General features: G+C 42.1%; 1 protein-coding gene across 4 annotated transcripts in view; it reads left to right on the top strand.

Moving 5' to 3' along the window:
* AGPAT4 (1-acylglycerol-3-phosphate O-acyltransferase 4) overlaps positions 1-24,724 on the top strand; it is an 84,090-nt gene that overhangs the window by 39,162 nt on the left and 20,204 nt on the right. For all 4 annotated transcript variants that reach the window (XM_030499224.1, XM_030499225.1, XM_030499222.1 and 1 more), the window contains exons 3-5: positions 7,658-7,827; positions 18,520-18,681; positions 20,897-21,050. In XM_030499224.1, coding sequence (XP_030355084.1) covers positions 7,658-7,827; positions 18,520-18,681; positions 20,897-21,050 — 486 coding nt within the window. The remainder of the gene's footprint in view (positions 1-7,657; positions 7,828-18,519; positions 18,682-20,896; positions 21,051-24,724) is intronic.

Below are 24,724 nucleotides of genomic sequence, written 5' to 3'. Positions count from 1 at the left end.
CAAGCACATCCAGAAACTTAGTATGATGGGTGGGGAATTGAGTCACCATTCCTCTCTTTTGGTGATTTCTGTCCCTAAAAGCCCAGCTATGTAATTCATTGGAAGTGTTGCTCAAGGGAGTTGCTTACAGGATCTCCTGTGGAGACTGGGGCAAAAATCTCCAACAGCAGACCTGCAGCCAGTAGAGAAAGGTTTTGTTTGGTTTTGGTTTTAAATTTGTGTGCATGTTTTTCCCCACGTCAGCTTTGCACGTTTTGCTGCAAAACATCTTTAAAGGAGGGGAAAAGAGGTCCAAAGGCAGAAGTTGTTGTATCACCAGCTAGGGTAAATGTGAATGGGGTAGGTAGTGGGTGATGGCGCTGAGGCAAGAGGGGGCTGGATTTTAGGTTTCTCTTCTGTTTAAACCAGTTGTCTTAAGCATTTTCCTACAGGTTGAAGACCAGGACCTTTGTCTCAGGGTGGACCAGATTACTCCATTACACCTCATTGGCGCTTGCATTTATATCTGTATGTGCTGCTCATGCAGAATAAAGAATGTAAGGGAACCTGCTTGAAGCTGGAGAGCTGGTGTCTTGTCTAGGTCTGTGAACAACCTCCCCCTCATCTTGGGGAAAGGGGGAAGGCATTGCTTTACTTTCCAGCTCCAGGTTGTTTCCCAAGAACCAGGTTTTTGTTCCCCTCACAGAAAATACATATGTGCTTTTTTTTATAATAACGTGTTATTTTAAAATTTTTTTTCTTGTAGACGTGTAATAATGTTCCAGCTCTGTGCTCCAATTATTTCGTGTATCTAATCAGTGCAAGCTTAAAACAACTCTTGCCTTCAAGTTTTCCTCATAATTACTTGTAGCTTCTGCAGAGAAGAAGGGAGTAGAGACCAGAAATAAATTGCTGGTCAGGTTAGATTGCACAGTGAAGCACTAGAATAGCTTCTGTAAGGAGGCAGTGGGGTCATCAATGCTTAGAAATGTTTTGAAAACCTCCTTCACAGTTAACATAGTAGGTATCATCCAGAGGTTTAACCCTGTCTGCGGTACACAGAGGGCTTTTGAGTAGTCCAGAGAAGATAATAGACTTGCTTTTCTTAGCTACAGAATTCGTTTTCCATAGAACGAATTAAAGTCTTAGTTACCTGTAGACTTTAAATCATTCTATGGAAAGCGTTTAGGAGACGCACCTAGTAGGTGTGGTCTGAAAATTTGGAAAGATAGTAAGTTATTACTGTAAATCATTCTTCCACAGACAGGCATGGACCAGTCTACACTATCTGTCTGTCTGTCTTTAACCTTACTTTTACTTGTGGTTGGGGGTTTTTTTGTTTGGGTTTTTTAATGCTTTCCCCAGCATTCTATGTAGTGCGCTCATTCATCATGGAGCCATTTATTCTGTCGGGTCTTTGGGATGATGGTCACAGCTTGCCCACTTGTCTTGCTTTTTAAACTGGAGAGTTTACTATGCTTTTATCATATATTCTCAGCAGAATTTTCTCTTTCTTGGTATTGCCTTGAAAAATAGGTTAAAGAAAATGAAGCACGTCATAGAGAAAACCAGTTCTGTTGCTCTTCAAAACAGCTTACGTACTTACTCGAGATCTTAAAATTATTGTACTTAAAGAGTCAATACATAACGATGCTTTTAGTTGCGCTTTAAAATAGGCATTTTATGGTTACTCTTGTAAACAAGTGTTTCCATGGCTTAACAAAAATAGTTAGCTAAAGGAATTACTAACAACTTCTAAGAAGAATGTTAACTGTTATAATGGTTCATTCTTGCAAAACTTTGAGGTGGAAAATAACAAGTCTCAGTGAACTCTGTGTGTGTTTCTTCCCTTAAATGTTTTTCATATAACTAGTTATAGTTCAGGTCTGCCTTGGAGATGTTTTCTTTTTAATTATTTGTTCTGTTGAGGCATTGAGGCAGTTCAGGCTTGTGCGGCAAAGGGCTAGGAAGCAGTCTACTCTCACAAGAGGTAGGAGCTGTTCTGTATAGCAGGGTGCAGGATTTTTAATTCCAGAAAGTTAGAAAACCTCAAAAATTCTTAAGCAGACAGTATCCATGTTAGGCATTTGAAGGCATGTTTTCTCCCTACCGTCATCCTCTCCTGAAGCTAGTTGTAACGTACTGCAAGGACTCTGCCTTCAAAGCAGTGATGAGAAATTTCAAGTTCTTTTGGGTTTTCTCTTTCCTTTGCATTAAATGTGTGTAAGTGTCGCTGGAGGAGTTGCTTTGAAAGGTAGGAACCCTTACGACATGTGTGAAAGTGAATTTACTAGCTCGGTTGTAATGTTCAAACTCCAAAACCTCATGAAAGGGAGTGAGGGAGAAGCCTTAGAAATCTTGGACCAGCCCTGATGGGAGCAAGAGAATCCTTTTTCTCCCTGTATAAATTGATTTTTAGTTGTACACTCTGATTGGTGTACAAAGAGTAGGAAACTTGCACTATCATCTACACTGTGAAAGAAGGAGGGAGGGTGTGTATGAGTGACCTTGTGCTGCTGAGCCACCGCAGCAGTTTGCTGGGTGATAAATTTCTGAGGCAGGTGGTGGAAGTAAGCTGGGGATATGATGCAGGAGTAGTGCAAATTGATACTGCTAATCATTGCTTGAGAACCACAAAGAGAATGGAGGCAGGGAAGAAGGGGAAAGAAAGAGTAGGGAAGATGAGGGGAAGAAACATGCTAAGAACTTAAAGGCTGAAAGTTTATATTTAATACAGAGGTGTTCACTGCCTGCTTTATGTTTCTGCAGCAGCTACCTGAGCATATTAGTGACCAATGGGCATGCAAGGTCAGGAATAGAATCACAGAACCATAGAATGGTTTGGGTTGGAAAGGACCTTAAGATCATATAGTTCCAACCCCCCCCGCCACGAGCAGGGACCTATTTCTGCAGTATTTATTCAAACAAAAATCCTGCTTATATGCAGCCTGAAGAATCAAAGCACATAAAGAAATATTTTTTTCTATGCTTTTTTTGGAATGTATTTGAGACTGAAAATATATAACTGAAGAACTCTATGGATGTGTCATACCTCTCTAGTGAGATTCGTGACGTCGTGTTAGTTTTGTTGAAATTCCTCAGCAAAAGACAAAATTAAAAAAACCCCCACACTTGAAGAGGGCTTTGAAGTGGGTTTTTTTTCTGGTATAAAGTTGGCTTTTTCTTCAAAAGGGCCATATAGTCATCATCTATACTTGTTTGTTTTAGGCAATAGGTTTAAAGGCAGTAGAGGTTAAAAAAGAGAAAATCCCATCTGGCAGTCATTTCTTCTCTTAGTTGGGTTCCCATTTAAGCAAAAGACAAATTAATCCTGTCACTAACTTCCTTTCGTTTCTGTGATTGTGTTCTGCCTCGGGATATGAATGTGGATTCTGTAAAATTTGCAAATGACAGTGTGTTTGGATTAGTTTCTCCCCCCTTTTCCCCCCCAATTATTATTCAATTTTGCCGTGTTTTGAGAGTCGAGAGCTTTTATTTCCAATGCAAATCTTAATACGTGCTTGGAAAGATGTAAAATTGTAAATGTGTGTGATAAGGAGCAGATCGTAGCAGGGAAAGTCTAGAAGCACAGCCATGTATATACATTTCTGTATCTCCACAGCTCTCTTGCTGAGATATGGCCGTCTTTTGGCTTTTGGTGGGAAGTCAGTTTCCAACCAGTGAAGTCGTTGTTTGGATGACACATGGCAGTTTAGGTCTCCCTCTGCATCTCAGACTATTGATGCATAATAGCATGTATTGAATAATATGTACTCCGGCCATGCAGTAGTTACCTGCCCTGATTAGAAATAAACAGGTGGACAGACAAATCAGTAATTAATCTGTACCATAAACATGGGTTTATCATATTAAGGTAATGTTATTTGAATAGATTACCTATTAGCCTGGCTGTAACACTGTTAGATAAAATTCATTCATGTCACTAATGCCTATTCTCCAGTGTATAGCGCAATGTCATCCAAAAACCTCAGCCAATTAATTTCACTAATGATGCCTGAAAATGTAGATGACTTGTTCCTGGTTTTTACTGTTGTTTTCTGTTTTTGGTCACTAGTCAAGGCCAGTAGGGGACCTAAATTAAAAGGATTTCAAAGACTAGTCTGGTTTTGATCTTCCCTGAGGTGAATGAGGTTTTGTGGTGCTTTTGGAGCATCTCACATGTCTTATCCTTCCAGCAGAGCCATTCATATGGCACAGATAGGCTCTGAGAAGGAGATATGTTTCACTTAGCAAAGAACAGCTCCTCACAGTAGACCTTTGCTTTGATGCAGAAGTTGTGTGGTAGCTTTGACAGAAAGCAAACATGTCTCTTAACTCCTCTTCCATCCTGACAGATTTAGTCTCATGGACCCCCAGCTCAGGACACAGGTTGCCTGAGGAGAGACACTGCTTTTAGATTTCCTTTTTCCATCTCCATGGAGATAGAGCTCTCCAAGCTTGTTGGCTTTACTGGCTCACCTCAAATTCCCATGCCCCAGACTGGAAGGACTTTGATAAATAAAAGTTTGATTGACAAGTCTTATGGTCAGGCTTATAGTTACAAGCAGAACCAATACAAAGCTGTAGGACTGGTGCCACAGCCAGGGGTTCAGCTACTTAGACCATGGGACTTGCTTTGAGAAACCTGGTCTACTGGGGTCCATCTGTCAGGGAAAGGGAAGAGCATCTTTGGTCATAGGCTTGCCAAGCTGGTGAAGAGGGCTTTAATCTTAAGCAGCCAGGGGAGAGAATCCTCAGTCCATCCCACTCTTACCAGTTTGATGCCATAGCCAGCACAAGATGCCCAGAGCCTGGAGAGGGATCACAGGTCAGCAGGAGAGCACCTGAAGAGCAGCATAAAAGAATTCCTTCCCCTCAGGCCAGCCAGTCGGGTTCACTGGGGGCCCAACTTAAATGCCCCTGTGCAAACACATGTAGCATGGGGAATAAACAAGAGGAGTTAGAGACATGTACACACCTGCAGGGCTATGATCTTATTGGCATCATGGAGACATGGTGGGATGGCTCTTATGACTGTAGTGTTGGAACGGAGGGATACAGGCTCTTGAGGAAGGACAGATGGGTAAGACGAGGAGGGGCTGTCACCCTCTATGTCAGTGACCAGCTGGAGTGCATGGAGCTCTGCCTGGGGATGGATGAGGAGCTGACCAAGAGTTTATGGGTCAGGATTCAAGGGAGGACAGGGACAGGGGGCCTGCTACATGCTGCCTGACTAGGAGGACCGAGTGGATGAGGCCATCTGTACACAGATAGGAGCAGCTTCACATTCACAAGCTCTGGTCCTCATGAGTGACTTCAACCACCCTGATATCTGTTGAAGGGCATAAGCAGTCCAGCAGGTTCCTGGAATGTACTGATGATAACTTCTTCCTCCAAGTGATAGAGGAGTCAATGAGGAGAGGTGCTATGCTGGACCTTGTTCTCACCAACAGGGAGTGGCTGGTGGAGAATGTGAAGCTGGAGGGCAGTCTGCCGCGAAATGGTAGAATTCAAGATGTTTAGGGTGGTGAGGAGGGTGCACAGCAAGCTTCCTGCCCTGGACCTCAGGAGAGCAGACTGTGGCCTCTTGAGGCATCTGCTTGGTGGAGTACTATGGGATAAAGCCCTGGAGGGAAGAGGGTCCCAAGCAAGCTAGTTAATATTCAGCGATCACCTCCTCCAAGCTCAGGAGTGATGCATCCTGACAAAGAGTAAGTTGGGCAGGAACACTAGAAGGCCTGCATGGATGATCAGGGAGCTCCTGAACAAACTCCAGCATAAAAAGGGGACCTACAGAGGATAGAAGCAAGGACAAGCAGCATGGGAGGAGTACAGAGAAATTGTCTGAGCAGCCAGGGATACGTTAGAAAAAATAAAGCCCTGATAGAATTACATTCAGGGACATCAAGGGCAACAAGTAAAGCTTCTGTTGATACATTGGTGATAAAAGGAAGATTAGGGAAAAGGTGGGCTGTCTCCAGAAGGAAATGGGAGGAGACCTGGTTACCTGGAAGATGGAGAAGGCTGAGGTACTTAATGACTTTTTTGCCTCAATCACCACTGGCAAGTGCTCCAGCCACACTGCCCTAGTCACAGAAAGCGAAGGCAGGGATCAGGAGAATGAAGAACTGGCCACTATAGGAGAGGATCAGGTTCAAGATCATCTAAGGAACCTTAAGGTGCACAAGTCAATGGGACCCGATGAGATGCATCTGTGGGTCCTGAGGGAAGTGGCGGACAAAGTGGCTAACCCACTGTCCATCATATTTGAGAAGTCGTGGCAGTCTGGTGAAGTTCCCACTGACTGGAAAAGGGGAAACATAATCCCCATTTTTAAAGGGAAAATGGAAGACCCAGGGAACCACAGGCCAGTCAGTCACACCTCTGTGCCTGGCAAGATCATGGAGCAGGTTCTGCTGGAAACTGTGCCAAGGCACATGGAAAATAAGGAGGCAATTGGTGACAGCAAACATGGTTTCACTAAGGGCAAATCCTGCCCAACAAATTTGGTGGCCTTCTGTGATGGGGCTACAGCACTGGTGGATAAGGGAATAGCAACTGATGTGACCTACCTGGACTTGTGCAAAGCATTTGACACTGTCCTGCGCAGCATCCTTGTCTCTAAGCAAGGAAGATCCCTTCCAACCCATTCCATTCTGTGATTCTGTGAAAGCCTACTTCTTGCCTGTGCTTGATAATGGGATAAGCAAATAGGAAGGTGAAAGCTATATGATAGTCGCTAGGAAACTGCTGAGAAACCACACACCAGCTTCTTAGTACACCTGTGTTTTAAACAGCTCTCACTGTGCTCCCAATCCTTTTATCATTTCTTACAGTTAGGTTTTTGGAACAAATCTGTGTGCAAATCCAGAGTGTTTTTGAGGTGTTTAACAGTCATTTCCCTGTTTCCTCTCCTCCCCTGTTCCCTCCCCCTCCCCAATTTACTTCATCAGTTCATCAATTAAAGGGTATGCAGATAGTTATGCTATTAATTATTATCCTTGGCTCTGCACACTTTGCCAGCCACTCACTTTACCTTTGGTCTGGGCATGGATGTTCTTCATCCAGTGTGAGCTATTGGCTTTGCTCTGGATGATTGATACACCCGTGCCAAATGTAGAGTGCCTCAGTTGTAGCAGGTCATATGACGGTTACTTCTGTCAAGTTAACAGGATGATGCATAAGGTGTACATATAACAGAGCTGGTTGCGGGTGTCTTGTCTGAACTGCTCTCTGGTCTAAAATTGTACAGTTTTTAGAGGAGCATGAGGACCTGTATATGGCAGGAATAGGCTTGTTTCTTGCTCCTACAAGCTCATTCTATTCATGTAATTTTGTTGTACTAGTGTAAATTGCGATTGCTAATTTAACATGCCTTTTGATAATTTGTAGCATTGAATTTGCAGTTTTCAAATAAATGGAACTCCTTTTCCTCAATATTGCTGTGGATATTTTCTGCTCCCTCTTTCCATGCAATATCCTTGTTTTCCTTCTCTCCTCTGTCCCTGCCTTGCTGTACCAAGATGTGTGACTGTGTGGTTTATGTTCAGCATTTCAGCTTCATTACAGCCCTTTTTTTGCGATGCGCTGGTTGAGGTGACTGGTGCTTTCTAACGTTACTAATTTGTGGCTTTGCATATACTATGTACATTCATATATTTCTTGTTCTTTATTCCAGAGATGGTGATGTTACTGGAATGGTGGTCAGGCACCGATTGCACCCTCTACACTGACCCACAAAGTTACCCCAAGTATGGGAAGGAGAATGCCATCGTAATCCTTAATCACAACTTCGAAATCGATTTTCTCTGTGGTTGGAACTTTTGTGAAAGATTTGGGGTCTTGGGGGTGAGTTTTCTTTAGCATTTAAAATAAACTTCCTCTTCTTAAATGCAGGAGAAAAACCCACAACGAGTTCTTGTGTTTTTGAAAGGTAATGGATCTGTGCTCAAATTTCCCTGTGTAGAATTAGAGAGGCGAACCTAAAGCAGTGCAGAGCAAGTATGGAATACTGAGGCAGGATTGCTTGAGCATTCATGGAAATGTTAAAAGCATTGCAGTTAAAGCTGATGGAGCTATTATTTTAACCTGAGGAGGTCATTACAGTTGTTTCTTTCTGTGTGCTTGCTAGATAACTATTATGGCTCATTGTGCTGCAGAAGGATGAGCTGTTCTGAGATTCTTTCCCAGTAAATTGTAGACTTTGTTTGCTTTCTCCGGTGTAGTCTTACAAACCCACAGCTAGAGTTTGAATGATGTAGTCTCTGTCTCTCAGAATGAAAGAGCTGTCATCTCTTTCACTCTTAAGTGAAAGCAGTAACCAGGTTATAGCTAGTACAAGATGGGGGAGGAATTACTTAGCCATGGTTAAATACACTGTTACATTAGGCTGGGAGTACGTGTGCTTTTGTTTTCAGGGTGGTTTTTGTTTCCCCTGTCAGCTCATGGGGATGATTCAAGCATCCCTTCTAAGACAGCTTGACTTAATTATTTGGTGGTGATGACATTCCCTGCCTACAAGGAATTTAGATAAGAGTTCCTTCTCCTAAGAAAACAGACGAATACCTCATTTTGGCATATATGCAGCATCCTCTTCCAACTTTGCTGCTGGCTGCTGTCAAGTCTTGACCTTGGACTGTGTGAACCTAAGACGTCGTGTGGCCTTTCCATTGCACTCTGCATTTTCTGGACATTTAGGCACCACTCCAGTCACTTTCTAATTATAATAATGACAGTCTGCTTAAAAAAAATAAGAAAGGATCCTTAAAACTGGAGAAAAAATGAACCTAAACATTACAGGCCCTGTGTGTTGCCAAAATGGCTGTTGGCTCCTGATTACTGAGGAACAAATCTACCATAATGTCTAGGACTTGAGCACAGAGCTGGAGAATAGCATAAGGCAGCAGGAGCTGTAGGGAAACCTGTCCTGGCCGGCAGATGTACATGCCAAAAACATTCTTCCTTCTGTGTGCTGATTATAGAGGGATGCTTTAGTATAGCCTATCTAATTTTGTAAGCCAAATGGCTACAGTTCTCTAAATAAAACTGTGTTTTAGAGAGTTACGTGGTGCTTCAGAAAGCACTCTTGTAGAAAATGGAAGGATTATTTCTGTACAAACTAATAGGGACCTGCAAGGTCAAAAATGTCTTGTTTTACATTGGTGCTGTGTGATTGGATTGAATCTCATCAGCTTTAATCATTATTTTTTTAATAGTTTCCCAAGGTAATCAGGATCATGTTTTATTTTTTTATATAATTCCGTATGCGTAAGAAAACGACCGTGTAGAAGCATAAATGTTGAACAGTTACTGTGCTGCACTAACTGAAAATAATTTTTGGGTGTTTTTTTTTTTTTTTTTAAGATGCTTACAGTTATTTGTTGGTTTGTTTTTATTTTGCTAATCTTAGGGGGTTTAAAAATTGTTACATGCTTTTAAATTTTTTTCCTATTTTTATTTTTTTTAAATTATTTCAGTCTTGAGTAATGTACTGTTGTACTTGAGTAATGTGGTTTTACTTCCCAGAAACTGCTCCAGGAAGAAATAGTTCCCATGTGCTCTCATTTGCATAGATGTCCTTACACAGCAAAGCAGTGCATTTCCCTGTTGGGGCAACCAGTTGAGATTAATCTTAATCCAGGTTAAATTGAAAATTATGCATAATTGGTTTCCTGATCGGAGTGTCTGTTGTCATACTGGTACTTGCCTTGGAGCCGTGTGGGAGTGGATGAATGTATAGGGGTGGTGGGTGTAGCTGGGCTTTCCTTTGTGGTGCCTTACTTGAGTTTGCACTGTACGAAGCATCAGGGTTTGGTGTGGCAGCACAATTAGGAATGCAGGAACCATTGTCCTGAGGGATGATGGCTGGGGAAAGGAGTTAGAAGAAAAAGACAAGCATCCAGAGAGATGTGTCTCATCCTCCGGCATTTTGTGGCTTAGGGAATTTGTGCCCCAGTGGTGTTTTATATTTAATGCTCTTTGATTTTATACTCCATGAAGTTTCAATGCAAACTTTAGGTATCAACCCATACCTTACTAAGCTGATCTTGTGTCCACTGCTACTGGAAAGAAAATCTTGCATATGCCATCCTATCTCCTGCATCTGTTATGGTGCTTGTCTGCCCTGTTTTGGCCTGTTTCAGGCACCCCTTCTCTCTTTCCTGCCTTATCTAATTCAATGAAGAAAGGAGAGGTGAGTAGGGAGGGGGAAGAGAGTGAAGGTGAAGACAATTCAGGGCTGAAGGAATTGGGACTGATTGTGCTTGGCTGCAGCAGGCAGACAGAATGGCTTTATTGTGACATCCAGCTGTACCCTGCAGCCCTGGCAGACATCACCAGTGCTTTTAACAGCATCACAAGCATGTGTCCAAACTCAGTATTTTACAGCTTGAACTTTTGTTAAATGAAGCTATTAAATGCTGTTATTTTTGACTTGGTCATCCCAGTTTAACCCAGCAGACAGCTAAACACCTCACAGCTACTTCCTCAGTCCCTTGCACTGTCCCCAGTGGGATGAGATAGAGAACTGGGGAAAAACAGAAAAATAGACAATGCTAACATTTATGCTACTTTTAAATATTTTTCTTTAATATGATACTTCTGGAGTACCCATTGAAAATGCTAGGAGGCAGTGGGCTGAAAGTGCTGAGAGCTAGGGATCTATTCATTTATAGTGGAGAAGGAGAAAACCACATGAAGCAGCAATTCTGTGCTTGCTTTTACTCTTGCAAGGTATTGTAGCCACTGAGATTGTCTTGCTTGCTGAAGTTGGATTCTATGCAGGAGAAGCTACTGGTGTGTAATTGTTTGCAGAACCAAATCTTAGAAGATATTTTGGTTGTTGTTGGAAATTAGAAGAAAGCAAACTTCAGAAAAACTAGAAGTCAACAGGGATTTCGGGCAAACCAGCCCAAACTATTAATCGCTTATGTTCGTATTCCACTTATGGCTTGGTTGTTTTTGTGAAGGGGTCTTCCTGTTTGTTTTCAGTCCTTGACACCCATCAGCCACACATACCCCACCTCCTTGTGCTGCCAGTCCTCAGTGATGTGTGCAGGAGGGAGAGAGTGCAGGGGTACTTGATGACAAGTCAGCATCATGCTGCTGTGGGCAGCATGGATGTCCAGAGGGATGGTGTTTCCTAATAAAAGGCAGGTGTGTTATTATGATCCTGAACCAGGATGACTGTGATGGTTGTGTTGTGGATGCTCTGCTTTTCCACCTCATGTTGGTGCAAAGGCTGGGGAAGATGCTGACTCTGGTGTCTTTGTGTTGCTCTGTTGTGTAAATAGAGATGTGGTCTTGATGGCAGGTCCCTGAACTCTGCTGTGCTCTTCCCTTTTCCTTTTTGTGACATTCTAGTCCTAGGACTTACCACCTTCTTAGTGGTGGACAGCCTAGCTACTCTATCAGCATTTAAACACATCAGTAGCATTTAGTTTCTTCAAGGTGTGGGCTAAGCGTCCCTTTAAAAACAGACCCACTGAACACCAAGAACTTGCAACCAGGGCATAGGCATGTTCTGAGCAGGGAGATGTTATTCGGCATTTAGACCAAAAGCACATTAGTACACTCCCTGCCAGGATTCACTATACCCTTCTGCATCGTTAGTTGATCTGACCAAGCAGTGATAAAATTGCTCTTTAAAGTAATTTTAGTAACCCTTTTTTCTGAGATGAAGTCATATTAGCAAAATTTGTGTGCGCTTTAAAACTGATCCTGCTGCTTTATCTATTCATCTTCTGCTGTCTTTGAGTTTTAAGTCATTAATGCGGGTGGTCTTTCTACCTTGGCAAAACATAAACAAAACATTATTCTGAGTGGCTCATTGTATTGGCATCAAAATATGTGCATCTCCAAAAGAGGCCATAGTTTATATTCCTTGGCAGGGTAAACAAGGCAAAAAAACATTATGAAAAACCGGTTGTTAACTACTTGGCTTTTAGTTTCTCATAAAAAATTGCCAAGCAGGTGTAATAACTTTTAACTGTAACTGTCTGTTCTATGTGCCAGGAAACCCAAATTTTATTTAAAAGTTGTTTATGTTGAAGCTTGCTGTTGGAAAAACTGAGCATGGCTTTAAATACAGGTGTGAGCGATTTTTGTAGGTTTTGGTATGGGACCAATAGGTATGTGAACACAGTAGTTCTTTTGTACATTTTAATGTATTAATAGATTTAAACTAGATTGTAGGGGGGGAAAGGGATAAAACCAGGTAGAAATTAGCCTTGAGGACGGCATGCAAATGTTTGAGGGACAGTGTGCTAGCGAGGTCCTTCAGTCTGCCATCGCACTTAAGGTAGGGGTTGGAGATCCATGCAGCAGTAAAGATGCCAGGATTATTGATGTATTAGAAACCGTGGAAGTGACTAAGAATGGTCATATAGGAATTAGGGCTTCTCCCCCCATAAAGGTGGTGGGATCAATAGCCCAACTGAAGTGCATCTACACCAGTGCACACAGCATGGGCAACAAATGGAGGAGCTGGAAGCCGTTGTGCAGCAGGAAAACTATAACATAGTTGCAGTCACAGAAACATGATGGCATTACTCGCACAACTGGAGTGCTGCAGTGGATGGCTATAAATTTTTCAGAAGGGACAGGCAAGGAGAGGTCGTGGGGTAGCCATGTATGTTAGGGAGTGTTTTGACTGTTTAGACCATAATGATGATATGGTTAAGTGTTTATGGATAAGAACTGGGGGAAGGCCAACAAGGGAGGAGGCATCATGGTGGTAGTCTGTTATAGACCACCCAACCAGAATGGAGGCAGATGAACTATTCTATAAACAGCTGGGAGAAGTCTTATAATTGCTAACCCTTGTTCTTGTGGGAGACTTCAACTTACCGGATGTCTGTTGGAAATGCAATACATCAGAGAGGAAATGGTCTAGGAGGTTCCAGGAGTGTGTGGAAGATAACTTCCTGTCACAGCTGGTGAGTGAGCCAACCAGGGAAGGTGCCTCGCTGGACCTGTCGTTTGTGAATAGAGAAGGACTTTTGGGTGATGTGACAGTTGGAGGCCAACTTGGGCATAACGATCACAAAATGATAGAGTTCACGGATTATTCTTGGTGAAGTAAGAGGGGGTTCATCAGAACTGCTGCCTTGGACTTCCAGAGAGCAGACTTTGACCTGTTTAAAATACACAGAATCTGATGGGAGGCAGTCCTGAAGGGCAAAGGAGTCCAGGAAGGCTGGACATTCTTCCATAAGGAAATCTTAAAGATGCAGGAGCAGGCCGGCCCCGTGTGCCAAAAGATGAGCCAATGGGGAGATGACTGGCCTGGCTGAACAGAGAGTTTTGGCTGGAACTCAATTAAAAGAGTTTATGATCTTTGGAAGAAGGGACAGGCAACTCACGAGGACAAGAAGGATGTTGTGAGGTTGTTTGTTGGCAGAGAGAAAATTGGAAGGGCTAAAGCCCAAGTAGAACTTAATCTGACTACTGTCATACAAGACAATAAAAAATGTTTCTATAAATACATTAACAACAAAAGGAGGACTAAGGAGAAGTTTCATCCTTTATTGCATGAAGAGGTAAGCACAGAGACAAAGGATGAGGAAAAGGCTGAGGTACTTAATGTCTTCTTTGCCTTAGTCTTTAATAGCAAGACCAGTTGTTCTTGGGGTACCCAGTCCCCTGAGCTGGAAGACAGGGACGAGGAGCAGAGTGAAGGCCCCATAATCCAAGTCGGTGACCTGCTACACCATTTAGACACACACAAATCTATGGGGCCAGATAGGATTCACCCAAGGGTACTGAGGAAACTGGCGGAAGTGCTTACCAAGTCATTTATCAGCAGTCCTGGATAAATGGAAAGTTCCTGGTTGAGGTTAGCAAATGTGATGCCCGTCTACAAGAAGGGCTGGAAGGAGGATCCAGGGAACTAGAGGCTGGTCAGGCTGATCTTGGTGCTGGGGAAGGTTATGGAGCAGATCACCTTGAGTGCCATCATGGGGCACATACAGGACAATCAGGTGATGAGGCCCAGTCAGCATGGGTTTGTGAAAGGCAGGTCCTGCTTGACTAACCTGATCCCCATCCATGACAAGGTGACCCACTTAGTGGATGAGGGAAAGGCTGTGGATGTTGTCTTCTGAGACTTTAGTAAAGCCTTTGACACTGTTTCCTGCAGCATTCTGCTGGATAAACTGACTGCTTATGGCTTGGATGGGTGTACTATTCACTGGGTAAAAGAACTGACTGGATGGCCAAGCCCAAGGAGTGGTGGTGAATGGAGTTAAATCCAGTTTGGTGGCTGGTCACAAGTGATGTTCCCCAGGGCTCATTACTGGGGCCAGTTCTGTTTAATATATTAATGAATGATCTGGACAATGGGGTCGGGTGCACCCTCTGTAAGTTTGCAGATGACACCAAGTTAGGTGGGAGTGTTGATCTGCTTGAGGATAGGAAGACTCTACAGAGAGATCTGGACAGGCTGGATCAATGGGCTGAGCCAACTTTTTGAGGTTCAACAGGCAAAGTGCCAGGTCCTGCACTTGGGTCACAACAGCACCATGCACCATGCAATGCTACAGCCATGGGGAAGAGTGGCTGGAAAGCTGCCCAGTGGAAAAGGACCTGAGGGTGTTGGTTGACAGATGGCTGAACATGAGCCAGCTTGTGCCCAGGTGGCCAAGGCCAACAACATCCTGGCTTGTATCAGAAATAGTGTGGCCATCAGGGCCAGGGCAGTGATCATCCCCCTGTATTCGGCACTGGTGAGGCCGAATCTCAAATACTGTGTTCAGTTTTGGGCCCCTCACTAAAAGAGAGACATTGAGGTGCTGGAGCATATCCAGAGAAGGGCAAGAAAGCTGGTGGAGGATCTGGACCACAAGTCCAATGAGGAGCAGATGAGGGAACTGGGCTTGTTTAGCATGGAGAGAAGGAGACTCAGGAGAGAGCCGATGACTCTCTACAACTACCTGAAAGGAGGTTGTAGTGAAGCAGCGGTTGGTCTCTTTTCCCAAGTAATAAGTGACAGGACAAGAGGAAATGGCCTCAAGTTGTGCCAGGCAAGCTTTAGATTGGATATTAGGAAAAATTTCCTCACTGAAAGGGTTGTCAAGCACTGGAACAGGCTGCCCAGGGAAGTAGTTGAGTCGCCATTCCTGGAGCTATTTAAAAGACGTGTAGATGTGGTGCTTAAAGACATGGTTTAGTGGTGGACTTGGCAGTGACAGGTTAATGGTTGGACTCTGATCTTAAAGGTCTTTTCCAACCTAAATTATTCTAAATTATGTAATTGTTCATATAGGCAGCCAAAACTGCATTATTATTTGCAGTTAACATGGCATCTTAGCATATGCTTGGGCATATATCCTCTAAAATACTGTTGTGTCACCTTTCCATCATGGAAGAGTTTTATTCAATATGAAGCATTAGAAAGTAGGAGCCTAACTAAATTTCTGGAACACTGGCTTTGAGGGAGTAAAGAAACATACCTTTCCATCTTGATGTCCCAGAAAGTATAATATGAATGAAGACTGTATTTCAAAAATAGAGCAAACAGAATCATCAAAAGTATGCCAATGCTGAGGGCAGCCTGGAGAGCAAATCACTCACAAGGCAAATTGTTGCTGCTAATGGTTTACGACTACAATGAATTTGTTTTGAAACTGTGGAACAAATTTTCTTAGACATCCTCAGCTTGCAGGTTGATTTAATGCTGTTTGTTGCATTCTGTGATCAAGAAGTATTGAATAACTGAGGTTGGACATATAAATCAAGATTTTCTTTCTGTGACAGCATAGCTGTGCCCGTGCATCTAAAGTAAGCTTGTAATAATACATTTTTTAATGTGATGTTAGTGCAGTCATTCACGAAAGGAGACCTTCCTGTGTATTTTCATCTGAACAAACTTGCCCAGAAGAAATTAACCTAGATTAAAATGCTGTACCTGTAGACAAGTTGTCCCCATCCAGTGGTAATTTCATTAAACATCTGTTGGAATTGCACAGTTCTGAGCACTGAAAATATTTTACTTCCTTCAAGAAGGCAGTTTACATGGAATACATCAGCACTTTAAAATGAATTTATTCTCTTGAGCAAGTCGAAGTTGAAGTTTAGAAGCGATTGTCACGTATTTATCAAAGCACTTTGGTAAAGGAGAACCTAGTGGCCAAAGTCAACTAGAGCTGCATTTTTCCCTTCAGATATTTACATGGGAGCTGTGCATGAGTAGATGACTGAGACAGAACAGATTGTAGCTCTGGTTATTGTAAGAGAGATGGTAGCTTCTGAGGGGAGGCCTAATGTATTCCTCCCACACCAGAGCAGTCTTGCCAGTATAATGCACTGAGGAGTTTCCTTTCTCTAATTAGTTCTATGTCATTAGCCTTCCTTCTACTCTTAGGATAGATGAGGGGCACAAAATAGCATAAGATGATTTAGTTTCTTTTTATGTGCATCTAAGGAGCTGTACTCTCACATGTTTAGAAGAGTGCTTTTAAATTTTAAAAATGAGTTGGCACAGAAAATGAATAAGAATGTGCCCCGGGGAAGAATTTGAACGTTTATTCTGCTGTTGTGGTTATACTTGTGCTACGCGACACCTTCGCTCACAGCATCATTTCTTTGTTTCACTAGGGAAAGAAAAACAACAGTGGCCCCTTGTTTAACTCGCATGCTTTTAAAAATATACCCAACGTTAGAAAACAGCTATGGAGAAATAGTTACTTCAGCTTGCTTTTTAGACTAGGATTCCTGCGTTTTAAAGTCTGGGAGGGAGGAATAATAGTCTGCCGCTGTGCTCTGGAAGCCTCGTACATTCTATGAAGAGCACACTTATGGTAGGTCTTATGATACTGAGTACTTACTGTAAATAAAGTTTAAGAGCATGAGTTTTTTCGCTTTTGGGGGGCTGACGCTGTTTCCCTCATTGTGCAGTGGCTTGCTCTAGGCTGTCGCTGATGGCTGGCCTGGTTGTGCCTCAGGTGGGCAGAAGTTCCCTAAGTTTTAGGCCTCCCTGCTCAGCTAAAACCGCTTTGCATCAGTTGAAGTTTGTTGTCTCAGCTGCCTTCCTCAGGCATGTATGGGGGAGAAGAATGGAAAAGCATATGAACTGGTCTGTGGGCTTTGAATGGAAGCTATACTGTAGGTGTTCTACAACAAAAAATGTTCTTTGGAGGCTTTTAAAGCTATATACTAGAACTGTTTACATTTCTTTTGGAAATAAGAAAATTATTTGTATTAAGAGTAACTGAGAAAAGGAAAAACAGTAGTGTGGGGAAAAGTAGAGAGCTAAGGAATGTGGTGGCAGGAGAGCCTGTTTCTCTGTGGCCAGTTTGGGAGCTGGAAGAGAGGCTCGGCATAGTGTTGCTGCCATCCCATCACTGAAATTTTCAAATGATCAAGAGGGAGCGCTTTATTACAAAGTGTGTAGTCATTTGACAGAGATGGTTCCTGCATTCTTAGAAAAGGAATTGTCTCATGTCATCTTCTGGTCTGATTCTGTGTAACAGTTGCTAGTGAAGCTATGTGATGTGCGCTTGCCTTCCAGTCTTAGGAGCTTTTAGATAGCTAAATTATTTAAGGTATTTTCCTTCTCAAGGGAGAAAAACAGATGAGAGAAATGAGCCGAGATAAAAAATTAGGTCAACTCTCTTCTACTAGTAAACAAATGAACAGCAGTGACCAAAAAAATAGAAGTAAATAATTTCTATTGATGGTAATTTCTACCAGTAAATAATTCCTACTAATCAAATGCGATGTCCTGGAAACCATCTGGAGAGTACTTTGATGGGATAGCTTATAATGATATCATGGATAGAAACTGCACTGTAATTGCTCTATCTGTCCTCTAAGAAAATGTCACTGTTTTGCAGGAAATGCCAAAGCAACAATTTCTATATACACATGCACACATGTGCCATTTTATTCATTAAATAGCAAAGTGAAATGTAAGACAGAGAGCTAGTGTAAGTATTTTTGCCCTTCCATAAACAAACCTAAACACAAATGAAGTATTCCTATTGGTGGTGTTTCTAGTGTTAAGTTTTCTTCCATTGGTAAACCATGTGCATGCATCAATATATTGTTGTTCAGCAATGGCTCTGTGACTCTGCTTCTCATTTAGAATAGTGGGGGTTTTTGTCATGCGGAGATGTCCCAACTTTGGGGACAAGTTTAGCTGCAAGATATCTTAAAGAAACTTGAGTCCTTTAAGGCTCGGCTACTGCCCAGGGTCTGCTTGAATTGAGAATTTCATTTTATATTGTTTGGGTCTTTTGTGTGGATTCCTCAGTGTTTGAAGGAATTTGCCTTGTGTTTTGAGTTTCAGGGTTTGGGTAGCATAGACAAACACATGAACACACACATATATTTAATTCTTAAAGTTTTCTTTCATGCAGATATCTGAGATTAGATTTGACTATTCTGTCATGTAAGAAAACCTTTTTTCTTTGTTTTGCTGCTGTTAAAACTGGGACTGGTCAATATGAATCAATGTATTGGTGTCTAACTGTTCATGTGTCATACCCACAGAGAACTCTTAAGTGGTGTAACTGCTTCACTTGCTTTAACTCTGTCTTGCAGAGTGCCAAAGTGCTTGCAAAGAAGGAGCTCTCCTACATGCCCATCATTGGCTGGATGTGGTATTTCCTAGAGATAGTCTTCTGCAAGCGTAAGTGGGAGGAAGATCGGAAAACAGTCATGCAGAAGTTGCTGAATCTCCGGGACTACCCCGAAAACTTTTGGGTGAGTGATGGCTAACAAGTGGAGTGTGAAGTGCTGTAGTGCTTGGAGTAGGATAAAGGGCATAGACAATACGTGACAGTCACCGGGTTGCTCTCAGGAACTCTGATTCATGAGCTTCCTGGCAGTATCAGGAGAGTATTCTCTAAGAATTGAATTCTCTCTTGAATTTCCTGTGTAATAGTCTGTCTTGTGTGTTTTCTTCCTCTGTAGTATGGAGCGCTACAGATGTTATTGCAAAAATACCTCCACTGCAGTCATTCAGTAAACTTTGTAGTCCTCTAAGTACAGGAGCTGGAGAGGGGTAGCTGCAGGGGTTCATGACAGTGTATCAGATGCATGTGACAATGTTGTATCGAAACACATTAGCTGTATTCTTTACCTAAGCTTCCCTCTCACCTTAGATTGCAGAGTTCATACTATTATTTTCTCCTTCCATTTCCCTGTGATTCTTCCATTCCTGCAAAGGTGGTAGGTCAGACATGGCCCAGTAGAAGTGGAAGCTACAGATAAGTACCTGGTCAGAGAAGTAGCCCCTGGGGCCGTTGGCTGTGTTACAAGGAGGGGATTGGGGTCACCTTTCAGTAACAGGAAAGCGCTACATTTTGCATCACCATCATTTTTTTAGCATGGAGCCTGTCTGGCATTTCCTAGTCCTAGAGGAAATGAAAAGCCTTTGAATTTTTTCTCTTCTTGGTATTCAGAAAACTCCTACTTTTTGTGAGGTGGTGATGGTAAGAGAGAGATTCAGTTAAGGAAATGGTATCTTAAGCAGCCTTAGAAGGGCCTACAGAAACTATTGCTTAAGAAGCAGTTTTCTAGTGAAGATATGGGTGTTCTGTCTCTCATTCTTTGAAACAAAACTTGGTTTTTTTGGTTTTTTAAATTGTCATTGATTTAGATGAGCACTAAGCAACTGAAACACAACTCTGTGCTTCAATAACAATTAAGTGACTTCCAGGCAGGAGGCTGTTCAGCAAAGGGACGATTCTTAGTTTCTAATTCCAATCTCTCTCCCAGGGAGAGAACTCAAAAAGCCTGTGCTCTGTGACTCTTAAAAGGTGTTGGATGCCCTTCTGTAGACCTAGGCAGTTCAGCTTTAATTGGTGGGCACAAACTGCCATCATTCTTTATATACTGTTGTAGAGGGATTACTAAGAAGGAGCTGTGTCTGTAATGAGACATACAGTTGTTAATGTACACCTGGCATTACTGCAGTGTGGAGATTTAATTTGCCTTTGTATGGTGACATAATGTCAAAAGGCATAGCAATAGCACCTGGGAATGTAGAAAGACAGAGCATGGTAAGTGGGCTAGAAGGATTTTCTCATCAGTTTCTATATGTTTCATCTAGCTGTTTAACATTACACACGTGATACATGAGTAAAAGTGCTCTTTTACTGATGAGCTGGAAGTGAAGCTGGCTGCTTGACTAGTTTTCTTAAGTCTTTGTTGGCTAAATCTATGCTGTGGGTTATGAGGACTTAGCTTGTGCAATTTGGCAATGCTCTCTGATGTGTTAGTTTACATTCAGGCTTGGCAGAAAGCAGATGAGCAAGTGGTAAATCTCCAAAGATCTGTCTGTTCTTCTGTCTTGCCTGCCAGTGGCAAAATTGTAATTGTTCATGTCTGAGCACTTCCACTCATAAGGGGATGAGGCTTTCAGTTGTCCTGCATCTACTGCCATGCATCTGTTATCAGTTCTGTCATTGGCATTGTAGTTACTGTCTGCAGTTGTCAGCAGTCCTGGTGCCATAGTGAAAGCAAGCAGGTTGAAGTGAGGGGAAGCAAGCTGGGCACTGGAGCATTTCCTAGAAATATGTTTGGTTTAGACAGTTACCAAGTTTTAGATACCATGACACTCAAACACTACGCCGTCAGTGAGAGATTTGCAACAGGAGGTATGTTTTGAGTGTTTTCTCATGTCTTGTTAAAGATGGAGTGGCTCATTTAGAGAATTTGAGTCATTCTGATAGCAAGTAGCAGAGCGGATGTTAAAGTGTAAAGGCTAGAGTTTAAACCAGAGGATGGCAAGTTGAGTGCGCGGGGGCAGTTGAGACTTCAGGGCAATTAAATTGGCTAAATGTGTATTTGGATAGAGGTGTCCCTGCTAGCAGTGTTCATTTGGGCTGTGTTGGTGGGAATTAGAGGCTCCTCCGGTCAGACAGATGTAGAAGATGTGAGCTGCTGTCTAACTGTAGTTCTCTCTTGGTTTTAGTTCCTGATCCATTGCGAGGGCACAAGGTTCACAGAACAGAAGCACCAGATTAGCATGCAGGTGGCTGAAGCCAAAGGTCTGCCCAAGCTCAAATATCACCTGCTGCCACGAACGAAGGGATTTGCTGTCACCGTGCAGTGTTTGAGAAATGTAGGTAAGGAAAGTCACACGGAACAATGATAAATGGTTATTTCTTCTAACTGCTGTCACTTTGCTCTTCTTTTCCTAACAGAAAAGCCCTGGGATCCTTTCTGACTTTTCTTCCACTAGCTTGCAAAAATTAAAGATTAGGTTTTACTAACAAAGTCCTGGGGCACCTTGGTGGTTTTTTGGTTGTTGTGTTGGGTTTTTTTTGTGGGGGGGGTTTTTTGTTGTTGTTGGTTTTTTGTTTCTGTGGGTTGTTTTTTTGATGAGGTTTTGGGGGTTTTTTTGTTCGGTTTGGGTTTGGTTTTTTTTTTTCCCATTTTTGTTTTGGTTTCTGTTATTGTGATTCTGTATCAGGGGATCTCAGGTTACATATTTTGTACCTGTTGTCGAAGTGCAGTATTAGTATTTACTAAGCAATCCTGTTCTAAATGAAGCAAACTCATCACTAGAGAATCTGAGGCAGTGTGTCTTAAATATTTTCTTGTGGTAAATATCTGCCTCAGCACCATTTTAAAATCAAAACCTATTCTGCTTTAAATTTCTGTATAGATGTACTCTTTAGTTTCTTTGTGGAACTGGGTAAAAGTAGACCTCAACTGAAGATACATGTAGGTGAAATTTATAAATAATTTTTAAAATAAAGTATTTCTACATTACAGAGCATGAATAAGTTTTTCTTTGTTAATGTTTTTCTGAACTTCCCACCCTTCAGTTATTTCTGGTTACTTGCATTTGCCAATTCTAAAGTAACATCAGTAAGAACATGGCATGCATACCTTTGAAGTGATTTTCTTTGACTAATAAAATCCACCAAAGTCTTCTGCTGTGTACTTCATGGACAAAGGAAAGGCAGTGCTAATTAGCCATAGTGCTACAGTATCTTCAGGGTTTGGTAGATTTGTGTGTTTTAGAAGGCTGATACGTAAGAAAGACGAAGTGGTTAGTGGTTTAGAAGAGAATGTTCTAGCTTGACTGAAGTTAATGTCAAAACCTCTTTTCTCTTTGAAGACATGTTTTCATGTGGCGTATCTGGGATAGCTGCTGTAAAAAAAGCTTTGGAGTCAGCTGTCTTGCTCTGTTATTTTAATTCTACATATCCTCTTGCAAGTCAGGTAGATGGTATCCCTATTGTAGCTTCTCAGGCATCCGCAACTTCCCGTCCCCAGAATGGGTAGCATAGGTTGGATCTTTTCTGATATGTGAAAAAGAGGTAAGTTGCATCCAGCGATGCGCATAGGGGCACAGTTTAACCTTGGCTTTTGAATACAGGTTTTGCTGAGGGTGGGGGGGAGGTAGACTTGAGACGCTGAAGAAGAGCTGAGTCAAAACTCTGTGACCTCCAATGCCTGAGCTGGGAATCGGGGACAGGTTATTTTGGTGCTTTTTTACTTTTCACTATGTAAAGCAAGCAAAACATGGTATGATTGTGGACAAGTAGCTGATTCATGGGAAAATGTGTCAAAAAGAAACACTTTTAGGGAACACAAGCAACCTTTATAAAAAGTTTTGGGCATTCATGTGATATGCTACAGTAACATTTCTTAGGATCCTAAATATTTGAAATACCTTCAGAAAAAGAAGCCTGAGATTTCTAGATTACTCATATACTTGAGAAGTGTATGCTGCTACCTCAGTCCAGAGGCTGTGGCTGGCTAGATCGAACAGGGTACGGCTAATAAGAAGGTAATATTTCCCTGTGAGGGTTCCAGGAGAAGCACAGAGTCATAACTTCACATAGTTTTTGTTGAAAAAACATACCTGAGGAAACAGCTGATGACCCCATATCAGTGTTGCAAAATCTACTGGGTATGTTGCTTTACTTGCCCTGTCACTTTTTGCAATGAGAGGGAGATAATAAGAGCTACTGTGTGGGTTACAATATGTTTGTCTCCTTTAGAGACATGGGGTACATGTGAAGAGCATTTGAAAGCCCTTTGTAAACAGAGTTCCTTGTAACATTCATATGTACAGGTAACAAGGAAGTCCAGAAACGTTTTTTGAATAGAGAATGTAATGAAAGTCTGTTTTGAAAGTCCATAATCTAGAAATGTAAGTAAGTTCTGTCTAGAAATTACTCCTTTCTTGCATGTATACTGACAGGGTTTGACCACTTACCTCTGTTAACCTGCATGGATATTTGGTACCCACATTATAAGCAGTAACATGCAGGTGTCAATATATGCAGAAGCAGTATGCTGTAATAATTTGGGCAAATTTTTGTTTTGAATATTCACCTTGTACAAAGTACTCTTTGACTTGTTCACTGTAAATCCCCTGAGTTTCATCGTTATGCTCTGCCTTATAATGCAGACCAGCCAGTGACTGTATCCCTGTATTACAGCCTCAAATTACTCGTAACGAACAGCATCAGTGTGACTGCTGAATTGCTGCTCCATCTGCAGAAGCAGCAATGGCAACAGGCAGATGCTCATAACTTTCAGTGACATGTCTAATGACCTACAAGAATGACTCTTGCAGGCATTCTTGTGGCACTATTCACATCCATTTTGGTGGCCAAGTCTGCAGTGGAGTATTCCTGCATGTCCGAACGTGAGAGGCTGGTGCTGAGAGCTGCCTGAGGCTATTTTGGAGCCTGCCGCTTAGGCTAATGCACTTCTGCTCTTCTGCAAGGGGTGGTGGGCCTGGCTGGAGTGCCTCACTAAGGGAGATAGCTGCGGCGTGACATAGCAGTGAAGGCAAGCCAAATGTTTGGATCCACTTCCAAGCCGGGTGTGACAGAGGTCAGCATTTCCTTTTCCTTTATTCTTTGTTCCTCCTTTCTGACATGGGTATGATTCAACCTGTGAGGCTATAGTACTATAGGATGGAGGGATGCTGGTTTCTGTGGCTCTAGCTGTTATTCACGCACAATATGGTCCTTTTCAAAACTTTGTGTCAACTCTTAATGCTACCTGATGCACTAGTTCTGTGTATGTTGGAAACAGGCACTGGTGACAATCTGACAAGTCCATCTGTTTTGAAAAACTTAGCTTCAGAAGGAGTTTATTTAATGTGCATACATGGGAAACTGCCTCCATACTGTCAGAATAAGCACAAGATAAAAATATCTTTCACACAAAATCCCTCCTAATTTCTTTTATAAGTGATAATGGAATTCTTTTCTCTTCAGAGACTTACTTTCACAAATTCAGATCTCTTCACACAGTTTGATTCTTAAAGGAGTGCTCTTAATAGTTTTTTGAACTTGTTTTGATATTTTTATCAGTGGCCATCTCTACCAGTTTGTTAGTACAGATGCAGTCCCCAGGAACTTCATTTCTAGAAGGTGTTTGCTGTCTTAATAACTTGGTGTTAGGTTGTAGAGCTTGCTGCCTATACAGTTCATGGAAGCAAATGAAAATACAGATCTGTTTCTAAAACTCTCATCCATTACTTACAGTAAAAATAAATGTCATAAATATTGCAGAAGATATATTTAACTGTTACTTTTATTGCCTGGCTGTGTACCAGGCAGTTCCTTTCAGCTGTTTTGATTTAGTTAAGACGTGTATTTAAAAATGTGCCTCATGATGGATCGTAGATAACTCCACGTTGCCAACCTTTTCCTCCAATTGAGTATGCTGGGAACTACTGTCCAAGAGGCAACGTGTGAGAATAAATTCCAGGGTGATGAGCACATGTAGTTCAATATGACAGTGTTTGGGGGTTTTGCAATGATGG

The sequence above is a fragment of the Strigops habroptila genome, chromosome 10 (assembly GCF_004027225.2).
Source record: "Strigops habroptila isolate Jane chromosome 10, bStrHab1.2.pri, whole genome shotgun sequence".
Taxonomy (NCBI): Eukaryota; Metazoa; Chordata; class Aves; order Psittaciformes; family Psittacidae; genus Strigops; species Strigops habroptila.
This window is presented reverse-complemented; position numbering and strand designations above follow the sequence as displayed.